The following is a 12,635-nucleotide window of genomic DNA, read 5'->3' as shown; positions in this document are numbered from 1 at the left end:
TGGCATGATCTTGGCTCACCAAAACCTCCACCTCCTGGGTTCAAGACATTCTCCTGCCTCAGCCTCCCAAGTAGCTGGGACTACAGGTATACGCCACCATGACCGGCTAATTTTGTATTTTTAGTAGAGACAGGGTTTCTCCATGTTGGTCAGACCGGTCTCGAACCCCCGATCTCAAGTGATCCACCCGCCTTGGCCTTCCAAAGTGCTGGGATTACAGGCATGAGCCACCGCGCCCGGCCCCAGAAGTCTAATTATTTTTCCCAGTGAATTCATGTTTCCCTAGATATCAGCTACCTTGGCTGGCGATGAGTAAATCTAGGCTCTTCCTATATCCCACCTAGGAACTTAAGGAAGGGGGGTGTGATGGGACTTGCCTCTGGCATCAAATGTGAATGTAGCCACTCCCCATGTACCACCCTCACACACACCAGACACCCCACTCGGGGAACTTCTGGGCACTCTCCCCTGGCCAATGAACGCTCTTTCATATGGTGAGTCTTGTGGTTGGAATCCCTGACTCATGAAGTGAGAAGAAGAGGCTGCCCGGTCTGGTTGTTCCGTGCTGCTAGCCCCAGTCTGATACGCCATCCCTGGCTAGCACAGCTGTCTTCTGCCTCCCAGCACCATGGCAGTGGTGGGGGGTGGAGATGGGGTTAAGAAATGTTCTACTCAGGCCAATGCAGGCAAAGAAAAGAGCATAAGTGTATAGTGTTCACTCAGCCTATCCCCCTTCTATAGCACCGAAGGGAGGAGGCGACAGGCCTTTCCCAGTTTTACATTGGTTTCTCAGAGTCCCTACTAACTCCCCTCTTGCTTCTGCGGCATCTTTAGGATACTATTCAGAGGAAGGCGCCAGCCCTTTAAGTACATTATCATCTTGTCACTTTCTGCTTTAATTTTACATTTCATTAAAAATTATGTGAGATGTAAAACTCAGTTCTTCAGTTGCACTCGCCAGATTTCAAGTACTCAATAATAGTCACATATGGTGCAGATAATATAAAACTTTTCCATCATCACAGAATGTTCTATTGGACAAGGCTGACCTAGACCCTTAGAAGGAAGGGAAATGCATTCCTGCTTCTGACCTGGCCCCTTGCCCCCCCACGCAGATCAGAGCACCATCCGTGTCCTGCATCTGGCCCCCTTGACTTTCTGCTTTACGGAAACAGTCTGGGTTTCACCCCCAGCACCTAGGGCAGTACAAGAAATATTTGTGGAAACAGTGGACCCTCGGTCAGTTTTTGCTAAATGATGAAGATCAGAAGGAAAGCTGGGTGGCAGAAATAACCCCTGCATGCTCTCTTTTATCTCACCTTCCTACCCACTGATATGCGCCCTCCGCCCCTTACTCCCCTACCCTCCACCCCACCTCCGCGAAACCCTAAACTGTGCGGGACTCTGCTCCAGGTCTCCAAACCATCTTATCTAGTGATGGGATAATTGTCTGTCTTCCCACCCTCGGCTGCCCAGCGCCTGCACCTAGTAGGTGCTCAGTGAGTATGTGTGGCATGGACGAATGAATGAATGAATGAATGACTCTCCGTTTTCCCGCGTCTGCGCAGGGACTTCGGGAGGAGCCACCCTTGGAGGGCTGGGGAGAAAGCCCTCTTCTCCAAACAGGGCCTGCGATGCGGGCTGCGCCCAGGGAAGCGTGCACACAGAGGCCCCGCCCGAGGGCCCGGGGGTCCGGTTGGGCTCGGCCCTCCGGGGCGTGTCCTCCGTGCCGGGGCGCCACCGCCCCGAGAGGCGGGCAGCGGGTGCGCCCGAGCCGCGGCGGCCGCAGAGGGCGGGCGGCAGCCAGCATGGAGCGCGAGCTGGAGGCGCTGTCGGCCCGGCCCGCGCGCCCGGCCGAGCCTCCCTTCCAGGCGCTGGTGGAGGCGGCTGGGGGCCGCGGGCAGGTGCTACTGGTGGGCGAGCTGTGGGAGCGCGAGCAGAGCCGCGCGCTCCTGCGGGACTTCGCAAGGGCGGTGTTCCCGCCGGAGCCAGGCGCGGGCAAGCCAGGCGGCGGGGCGGCAGAGGGCGCGTGGCCCGGGGCGGCGCGCGGGGCGCAGAGGGCGGCGCGGACGGCGGGGGCGGCGAGGACGGCGGGGGCGGCGGCTGCGCGCGCCATCCGCTCGCCGCTGGTCTTCGTGCTGTGCCGCGCGTCGTCCCTGGCCGCCCGGGAACCGCGGCGCCGCCTGCGGGAGATGCTGCGGGACGTGCGCGGCCGGCGGCGGGCCGGAGCGGCGCTGGTCGGGGTGCTGGTGGCCGAGGCCGGGTCAGAGGACGCGGTGACGCCGGGGCTGCGGCTGCTGGAGGGGCTGCTGCGCGCCGTGTTCGGCCGCCAGGCTGGGGGTCCCGTGCAGGCGGCCGCCTACTGCCCCGGCCTCCCGGCCTCCTGCCTGGCCGTCCAGGCGGCCGCCTGCAAGGCCCTGCAAGCCGCAGGAGCCGGGCAACCAGGTGAGACTGCGCGGGGCCCGGCGGGGCCCGGGCGGGCGGTAGCTCGGGCACGTCCCCCAAGTTGGACCCCTTTGGCCAGTCCCCCTCATTGAGCAACGAGGTAAACTGAGGCTCAGAGCAGGGAGGTGCCTAGAGCTAGGCCGCGCAGCTAGCAGAGAACGGGCCCTGCGTAGGGGGTCGAGTCTGTCCCGGAAGGGTCAGGAGTGCACGGGAGATGCCTAGGGGGCGTGGGAAACCTGAGAGGCCGAGCAGAAGGCAGAGGGAGTGGGTAGAGAGAAGGGATGAATCGGGCAGGGCCGAGATCTAGGAGTTAGGGGGTGAGTGAGGGCGGGGAGAGGAAAAGAGGGTTAGGGAAGGAAATGGGAAAGCCTTGGGATGGGAAAGTTTCAAGGGAGTGGATAGGGGTTAAGGAGATTGGCGGTACCAGGAGGTAAATTCTAGGGCGCTGCGCAGCTAGAGATGCGTCGGGAGCCCTAGGAGGGGCGGAGGGGCATCTCCAGCGCGGTGGAGGCTGGTCCTGGAAGCCCTGCCTGGTTTTAGTAAGAGGGCAAGGAACGGGTGCTCGGGACTTGGAGAGTGGGGAGGTAAGAGGGACTAAGAGCACATTTTCTAGTGATTTCTGGCCGCCCACCAAGGCTGTGCACCCAACTGCTGTGTCCCTCTGCCTCCCCCAGGTCTACTGAGGCCACCTTTTCCCTCCACATTCTCCTGAAAGGTGGAAGGGGTTTAAGGGTCTTTTCCCAGCCCCCGTGACTGCTGCCATCAGCAAAAGGGTCAGGATCTCCTTCCTCCTGGAACGCAAGGCTTTACGGGAACTCTCCCGTGTTCTAGGATGAAAATATGCACATTAAGAGTTGCTGCATCTGGCAAACCCGGGAGATCTTTGCTTTCTCTCACTGCCCAGCTAGGCAGCCCTTCAAGCCCTCCAGCCTCTTCCTCTTAAGTAGATAATGCAGAGAGTGGCTGTATTGTGTGTCTCCTGGGGTATTGGCGTTGGTCGGGGGGCGGGGGGTCCCAGCAAGGAGACCTGGTACCTGTAATGCTACCAATGTCACATTCACCTGCCAGCCTGGCCTGCCTAGGCGAGTGCGCCTGCCCTAACCCTCCTCCGTTAGGGCGCAATCCCTTTTTTGGTTGAGGTTGTGATTGTTCTGATTTTTGTTTCAACCCCTTTGCTGACCTGGCCTCCTAGGGAAAGAAGGGAATTTACACACATTTTCTGTACCCTAAAGAGTGCATGCTTTTTCTTTTTTTTTAGATGGTGTTTTGCTTTGTTGCCCAGGCTGGAGTGGCAGTGGTGTGATCTCGACTCACTGCAACCTCCGCCTCCCGAGTTCAAGCGATTCTCCCATCTCAACCTCCCAAGTAGCTGGGACTACAAGCGCCTGCCACCACGCCTAGCTAATTTTTGTATTTTTAGTAGAGACGGGGTTCCGCCATATTGACCAGGCTAGTCTCGAACTCCTGACCTCAAGTGATCCACCCACTTTGGCCTCCCAAAGTGCCGGGATTACAGGCGTGAACTACCACGCCCAGTCCCTCCTAAGCTTTTTGTAGACACATTGCTGTTGCCTCAGCCTGAAGAGCCTTTTCTCCTCCCTCCTCCTCACCTGGCCAATCCCATTTGTGCATTCAGAACTGGAGTTCCTCCTCCAGGAAGGCTTCCTTGACTTTCCCTGCTCCCATTTGCAAGTTCACTGGCGAAATCCCAGAACCATTTATCCCTTTGCTCTCTGAGCTCTTTTTTTTTTTTTTTTTTTTTTGAGACGGAGTCTCACTCTGTCGCCCAGGCTGGAGTGCAGTGGCCGGATCTCAGCTCACTGCAAGCTCTGCCTCCCGGGTTCACGCCATTGTCCTGCCTCAGCCTCCCGAGTAGCTGGGACTACAGGCGCCCGCCACCCTGCCCGGCTAGTTTTTTTGTATTTTTTAGTAGAGACGGGGTTTCACAGTGTTAGCCAGGATGGTCTCGATCTCCTGACCTCGTGATCCACCCGTCTCGGCCTCCCAAAGTGCTGGGATTACAGGCTTGAGCCACCGCGCCCGGCCGAGCTCTTACCACATGATTTTTCGTTCCCTTGTCAACATGATTTTGTTCCCTTGTGGGTTTAAACATCATCCGCAGTCCCATTTCCTGATACCATGCCTGGCATGCAGAAAGAGTGAATGAATCCTCTCTTCCTTTTAAATAAACACTAATACTTTTGAGATTTTAACACTTTGCAAGGGAATTGTTCTCTACTATGTTAAGCCCTTTCCTACTTTTATAAAAACATACTGAACAAAATTAAACCTCTCACAAATGACTAAAGGTAACGAGTGTAATTATAACTTATAGCCCACTGATTTCTTTGCCGCTTTTGCAATGGACAGCACTATTATCCTCACATCAAATGGATTCATGTCACGAAGATTTCGCTAGTGGTTGCATCTGTTTTTTTTTTTAAACTTTTCCGATTTCTTTCCTCACCGTCTGATGATAATTCTTATTCTAGGTTGCTTGCCTTTTGGCAGTGCCCTTTTACCCAGTTTGTGGTACCTAATCCAGCTGCTTTTGGGTTGAAAAACTAAGGATACAGTCTCATTACATTTGGGTGCAGGTTGAGAGTAAATAGGTCCTGAACAAAGATTATGAACAAGGATTTTCCTTGTTTTGGTTGCCTGAAGTCTTTAAAAAAACCAACCAAACAAATAAACAACCTTGTTCCTGTTGACTTTATAGATTACTAAAACATATATCTATTCCTGCCAAGAAAGAGTTTGAACTAACATCAGAGGGAATGTGCAGCTCTTTGAGTATTTTGTTTGGTGCTATGTAATTGTAATTAATTTCATGTCATTTTCAATGCTTTAGTTTCCCCAACATGGTACCTACATCATAGGGTTTTTGTGAGAATTAAATGAGGTAACATAGATAAAGTAAAGCAATCATTTTTAAAGTTCGTTTTTAAAGTACAAAAACCCACCCACTTTTGCAAGTCAGACTTTGTGTTTTTAATCAGCCAGTTGAAACTAGGGCAGTTGACAGTTGAGGCTCTTGATTTGCTAAACAAAATCTCTCAGTCTTGTGAAGTGGGAACCATGTGACCCTGTGACTCAGGTTTTGTGCTCTTCCTAGTGGAAGGAGCCTGGGAGAGACCAGGCCTCCCTGGACTACTGGCCTGCTTTTCCTGGGGTCCCTGGAGCCGGAGGAAGGACCAGGATGTTGCTGCCTGCAGAAGCCCAGCTCATGGTGAGTGCTCCCCGACTTCCTGCACCCTGAGGGCCAGGTGCACGGAATTATGGGAGTGGTCACATGAACTTGGGGACCTTAGGGACAGAGTGGACCAACATCTACGGAGTGCTTGCCATGTGCCAGGTGTGGGGGTGAGCAATGTGAGGTGCCCATATGCCAGGCAGTGGGCACATGCGCTCGGTCAGGCTGGGCTCTTTCCCCAGGAGTCTCCACCTAATAAAGACAGTATGGGGAGGACTGTAACAAAGGTGTCTCCAGGTGCATGGGACCAAACACAGTGAGTCTCCCTGGAGGATCCAGGGAGTGTCCTGGAGCAAGTGACATTTGAACTGGGGATGAAGGGATTTTCATAGGCAGAAATGGGAAGGTTTAGAAAAGGAGCACTGAGCTAAGGAGTGACAGCATGATGTCATGATCAGAAAAGGGACCACCATCAAGAGGCCCCGGGAGTAATGTGCAGAAGGAAACCAGTGAGGGCCAAGGCTGAAGGGAAGAGTTTGGACCAAATCAGGGTCCCGGATGTGCAGCCTTCAGGAGTAGTGTGCCATGAGCAATTGCTGAGCAGAGAGATTGGGGTGTGTTTAGAGAGGTGGACTCTAGGAGAGGGAGACACCTCGGCAGAGCCCAGCTAGGAGGAGGCTGCCATGTCCCAGGAGGGGTAACAGGTGACCTGAGCCCGACCTGGGCAGTGGGAAGCCACACCTGGGTGGAATCATCAGGCCACTAAATGGAAGTGAGGGAGAAGGGGAAGGGGAAGACACCCCTAGATGTCAATGCTGATGTTAGGGACATAGGAAGTGCGCTGATCCTCCCCTTTGCCACATGAGATGCTTTAAGACACCTGTGGATGCCTAAAACCATGGGTAGCACTAAGCCCGATGTATACGCTGTGTTTTTTCCTGTACATACATACCTATGATAAAGCTTAATTTATAAACTAGGCACAGTTAAGACATTTAACAATATATAATAAAAGTTAAATGAATGAGGTATCTCTCTGAAAATATCTTATTGGACTGTACCGCAAGTAACTGAAACTGGCTACAAAACATTGTAGAAATGTACAAAAATATTTTCTTTCTTTATATCCTTATTCAATAAGCTTTTCCTATTTTAATTTTTTTTTTTTTTTTTTTTTTGCTAAAAACTAAGACATAAACATGTGCCTTAGCCTACACCTACACGCAAGGTCAGGATCATCAGTATCACTGTCTTCTGCCTCCACATCTTGTCCCACTGGAAGGTCTTCAGGGCCAATAACACACATGGAGCTATCACCTCCTATGATAATGCCTTCTTCTGGATACCTCTTGAAGGGCCTGCCTGAGGCAGTTTTACAATTAACTATATATGTGTAAGCTTTATATGTGTGTGTGTGTGTATATACATATCTTTATATATATACATACATAAGTAGAGGGAGTACACTCTAAAATAATGTTAAAACATGTAGTAGGCCGAGGCTGGCGGATCACCTGAAGTCGGGAGTTCCAGACCAGCCTGGCCCGCATGGTGAAACCCCATCTCTACTAAAAATACAAAAATTAGCCAGGCGTGGTGGCATATGCCTGTAATCTCAGCTACTTGGGAGGCTCAGGCAGGAGAACTGCTTGAACCTGGGAGGCAGAGGTTGCAGTGAGCCGAGATTTTGCCAATGCTCTCCATCAGCATTGCACTCTCTCTCTCTCTCTCCATATATATATATGTAGATATATATATATATGGAGATATGTATATATGGAGAGATATATATCTCCATATATAGATATTGACATTGGCATATATATATATATGGAGAGAGAGAGAGAGAGAGAGAACAGTAACAGTCATTTCTTATTATTATCAAGTATTGTCTACATTGTCTACAGTATATAACTGTATGTGCTAGACTTTTGTATGATTGGTAGTGCAGTAGGTTTGTTTCCACCAGCACTGCCACAAACATGTGAGTAATGCTTTGTACTGCAACATCAGGACAGCTACAAGGTTACTAGGTGACAGGAATTTTTTAGTTGTGGTTTTTTTTTTTTTTTTTTTGCGATGGAATCTTGCTCTGTTGCCCAGGCTGGAGTGCAGTGGCGTGGTCTCGGCTCACTGCAAGTTCCGCCTCCCGAGTTCATGCCATTCTCCTGCCTCAGCCTCCCGAGTAGCTGGAACTACAGGTGCCCGCCACCACACCTGGCTAATTTTTTGTATTTTTAGTAGAGACAAGGTTTCACTGTGTTAGCCAGGATGGTCTCGATCTCCTGACCTTGTGATGCGCCCGCCTTGGCCTCCCAAAGTGCTGGGATTACAGGCATGAGCCACCGTGCCCGGCCAGCTGTGTTTCAATCTTACGGGACCACTCTTATTAAGGTTCATCATTGACCAAAATGTCATTATGTTGCACATGACTGTACTTACTGCTTTGGAATCTTCTTTCTTCATCAATAACATACTATAACTGCCTTCCACAGCAATAATTCTATGTCAATAACATATTTTCTTTTTTGAGGTAATTCTAGATTAACATGCAGTGGCAAGAAATCATACAGAAATCCCAGCACTTTGTGAGGCCGAGGCAGGAGGAGAGCTTGAGCTCAGGAGTTCGAGACCAGCATGAGTGACACAGTGAGACCCCGTCTCAAAAAACAAAAAAGGAGATCACACAGAGAGATCCTGTGTACACTTTGCCCAGTTTCCCCCAATGGTAACATTTTGCAAAGCTGTAGTGCAATAGAACAAATTGACATTGGCACAATCCACAGATCTTATTCAGATTTCCCCAATTTTACTTCTATTCAATGTGTGTGTGTGTGTGTGTGTGCGTGTGTGTGTTTAGATCTGTGAAATTTTATGTATTATCTTTAATGCCTGAATCCCATTATATGAGTGAGCCATAGTTCACTCAACCAGTCCCATTGTTGGACATTAAATCAGGACACTTTCAACTGCAAGTAAAGATACCATGACTCAACACTAGCACAAGCAGTAAGAGAAATCATTATCTCACCTGAAAGACAGTCCAGAGGTGGAGTCAGCTTCAGAGTTGGTTGATTCAGGGGGTCAGCAAGGACCCAGGCTTGCTCTTTCTCTCTGTTGGGCCATCTTCAGTGTCAGTTTCATCCTTAGGCCGGTAGCAAGATAGTTCCAGCAGTTCCACTAATTATTCCTAATTATTTTCTTAGGATAAAATCCTAGAAGTGAAATTTGTGGGTCAAAGGGTATGTACATTGTTAAGGTTTTTGATATGTATTTTGTTTTGGTTTTTAAGTAGATATTTGCTGGTGCAACTTTCTCCTTTTCCTTCCTAGATAACTTACCTATAACCTTTCTCTTCTGATTCAGTGATTTCTTCTCCTGTGTTCCAGAAAACTTCCAGGAACCTGAGGAGGAGCTGGCACTAACAGCCATATTTCCCAATGGAGACTGTGAGGACCTTGGAAGGGGGTCAAAAGCCTGTGATGGAGTCGTCCACACTCCTGCTGAGCCCACCGGAGACTCAAGATGAAGGCTGGACCCTTGCGCTGTCCCTGGCTCTAACCTACAGACTGGGGGCTGGCTCCCTCTCACTGGCCCCCAGGTCTCCATGGAGACTACAGAAAGCCCCGCCTGCTGGAGGCCTGCCACACTCACAGTTACCAGCTAGACGGTGGGGCTTACTAGGACAAGCAGGACCTAAAACAGTGTCTCCCCTGGGAACCTACTCCCCACCCAGCGTTTGCTGAGTCTGATCACAGGGAGGTTATCTTGTCTGTCTTGCTCAGTTTCTCTGAGCCACTGAGACAGATGGCTCTCTGCTTTGAGGCTCTGCAGAGCTGTGGCATCCCATGGTGTGTTTGCAGTGTTCCGGGCACATGCATGGGCACCAATCATTGAGAGTGCAGCTGGGAAGAACTCTAGGCCAGAAGTCATCAGAGCTGAGGTGTGGCCTTACACGTGTCACTTAGTCTCTGGGGCTTCTGTTTCACAAATGCATGAGGGGGCCACCAGCCCAGTGACTTTAAACCAGGGGCAGCTTGTCCCTCCAGGCAGCACTGGAAATGTGTGTGTGTTGAGGGGGTCACAGTGACTGTGGGGGCACCCCTGGCATCTAGTGGGCATCCCACAATGTGCAGAACAGTCTCTGACAGCAAAGAATTGGTCCATTCAATGCCAGTTGTAGTACCTTTAAGACATTCTGGCTGAGCCAATGCCTTCTGCCTGTCACAGTACCCCAGAGCACAGAGGGTCAGGCTTCCCTGGACCTTGGCTTCCAGAGCAAGCCAAAATAAAGACCACACTGTTGCCCTGGGGGCTTGTCGGGCCAGGACCAAGAAGGTCTGTGTGCTGCAGGGCCAGGACGGAAATAGCCATGCATGCCTGTGAGAACAAAGAGCCTCTTTCTTTCTCATGTTGACGTCGACTTTCTGTGCCAAGTCCTCTGGGTATAAGGATGCTAGGGAATTCTTATAGGCACCAAACAGAAGGAAAGCCAGGGACTTGGACTACTGGGTATGGACTTGCTGTAGGTCTCAGGTCCTAGCCTAAGCTCATTGCAAACACAGCCCCTCTGGGTTCTGTGTTTCTGTGGGGTTCTGGAATCGCTTCCTCTGTGTCCGTGAGTCTGACAGAATCGATGATGTTCCCTTAGAGCCAGGAAATCCATGTGTTTACTCGCAGAGGGAACTCACCATTACCTCCCTTGTCTTCTTTGCCTGCCTTGGAGAAATCCAGAGTCTTCGGAATGGCAAAGGCAGCTCCTGGATTTCCCTTGAGGGGTGGCACTAGCTGAGGGAAGTAGCTCCCTTCATTCATGATGCACAGTTTACTCAGCAGACACACAACTGTGCCTACTATTTGCTCAGTGCCCTGCAAGGTGCTGTCTAACATTGATTCGTTATTTCAGCTGTCTCCAAGATGGTGCCAAATGGTGCAATGGGAAACCTGTTTTGGTTGGGGGGCTCTATATCACCGGCTCCAGAACTCCCGGCTGCCAGGGTAGCCCCTACCCCCAGCCCCTTGCCCCTGGACAGCAATGGGTCTCACCTTTAGCCTCTGCCCCCGGTTCTGGTCTGACCCAACAGAGGGGCTCTATGATATTGAGGAGGGGCCCTTCCTGTTCTGTGCCTCAACCTATTCTCCCTAATAGGGAGTCTAATCCTATTCCTTCCCTGCCTGATGAGGATGGTATGAGGACGAGCAGGACGGCATCTTATTTGGGGTTTTTTTGGCAGTGGGGCTCATTTTAATCCTGCAGGACTACCTGCCAGTAGATCCATCCAGCTGCTTCCTTGTAGCCAAGAATGAGCTCAATGGATTGTGATTCACTGATTTTATTGATTTTGTTTTAAAACAGGGAGACTGGCATGTTTGAAGCTGCTATCATTTTCTATTTCTTAGTTTCTTTGTAATCACCTTGTTAAAGTTTTCTTATTTGGTGGGAGAGGGAGCTTTGTTTAAGTTTGGAATTTGCCTAGGGCAGAAGTTTATAAGGCTTCATAACCTTTTGTATGTATTGACAATATTTGAAACTTGGGAGATTACATATAAAAAATACCTAGTTTTCTGGGTGGAGGATGGGGCATGCTGTCATCTCAAGTCTGCTGCGGCTCACCCCCACCACCTTTACCCCCTCCCCGACCCTTCCCATCCCCCACTGCACTTCACTCATGGAAGATGTCTGCCTGGTGCTGGTCCAGGCGGGCATGTGAGTTTGTAGCCTCTGCTCCAAAGGATGGTTTACACATTTTTATTTTCATGACCTTCAGTATTCCTGTGAATGGTTCAAGAGAGAAAGTCTTCGTTTACTAAGATTTGGGTTCTGCCTCCCAAGTGACAATAAAGGGCTGAGATCCATCTCGGCTTCTTTGAGATGTGGTCACCGTAAGCATCATCATTGTAGGGACAGTCTCATTGCTGTCTTCTAGCAGACAGAAGAGTTAGGTGCCAGAAGGGACAATCTTGACGGTGGGTCCCTTCCCTGAAGGACTTTAAGAAGGCATTAAGGTTGGGGTGGAGGGTGGTGTGTGAAGGAGGAGGCCCTTGATTAGGTCAGTGGTCCCTGGGAGCCCTCCTCGAGAGGCTGCCAGCCGGGTGACAGTCTGGGCTCTCGGGTACTAATCTTTGTAATATGGCAGTGGTTGTGGCGCTTCTGACCTAAATTGATAATTCCCATATCTAATAAAACCAAGAAGTACCTCGTTGATATCTTATTGAAAGCAAAATGGATCTTCTTCTTTCTCATAAGGGGCTCCTGACCCGGACCCTGGAGAGAAGGGAAGCTTGGCAAATGGTGGAAATCTGTGGCCTGAAAGCCTCCCAGCCTCTGCCCTGGATGACATCTCCCCTGCCCTACCAGCTGGGATTAAAAAACCGGTAGCCAGAAAGCATAAGTACGTATTTAGAAAATGATTTTTACATTTTTATAGAGACAGGGTCTCACTACGTTGCTCAGGCTGGTTTCAAACTCCTGGGCTCAAGTGATCCTCCCACCTCGGCATCCCAAAGTGCTGAGATGAGAGGCATGAGCTACTGGCCAGATTTTTGAAAAGATAGCATTCAGCTTAGGATACAATGGTGTGTGTGTGAGCGTGTGAGCACACACATGCATGTTTAACCAGAGCTAAAACAACCTTAACTGAGTCTCAGAGAATGCTTTCTACTATTTGGGCCACACTTTTTCTCCTCTCAAAGTGTTTGTCTCCAAACTTTAGTGCACAAGAGTCCCTTGGTTGTCAAACCCAAAACTTAAGGCAAGCCTGCAAAGGGGCCAGGAGCTGAGCCCACCTACCCTAGCAGAGAACCGTGGAGTCAGCCTTGCCTTGCTGGAGAAGGCGAAGGCGTGCCTAGTTAACTCAAAAGCAACCTGTGCTTTAAAGTGTAGCAAAGCAAAGCTGCAGGCTTTATTCCCTGGGGTCAGGAGGCCTGGACTTTGTCCTGTTTGTATGGCAAACACAGCCAGCCCAGTGAGTGAGTGCAGGAAGCTGGCTGTTTGTAT

General features: G+C 50.6%; 1 protein-coding gene across 1 annotated transcript; it reads left to right on the top strand.

Annotated features, from left to right (window-relative positions):
* The first annotated feature begins 1,771 nt into the window (after positions 1-1,771).
* On the top strand, positions 1,772-11,850 carry C14H2orf72 (chromosome 14 C2orf72 homolog). The gene is made up of 3 exons (XM_030917099.1): positions 1,772-2,445; positions 5,561-5,674; positions 9,028-11,850. Exons 1-3 carry the CDS (start codon positions 1,809-1,811, stop codon positions 9,165-9,167), a joined length of 891 nt encoding a protein of 296 aa, XP_030772959.1. The 5' UTR covers positions 1,772-1,808; the 3' UTR covers positions 9,168-11,850.
* Positions 11,851-12,635: the final 785 nt, after the last annotated feature.

The sequence above is a fragment of the Rhinopithecus roxellana genome, chromosome 14, assembly GCF_007565055.1.
Source record: "Rhinopithecus roxellana isolate Shanxi Qingling chromosome 14, ASM756505v1, whole genome shotgun sequence".
In the NCBI taxonomy this organism is placed as follows: Eukaryota; Metazoa; Chordata; class Mammalia; order Primates; family Cercopithecidae; genus Rhinopithecus; species Rhinopithecus roxellana.
The sequence above is the reverse complement of the archived record's forward strand: the minus strand, read 5'-3'. Positions and strand labels throughout refer to the sequence as shown.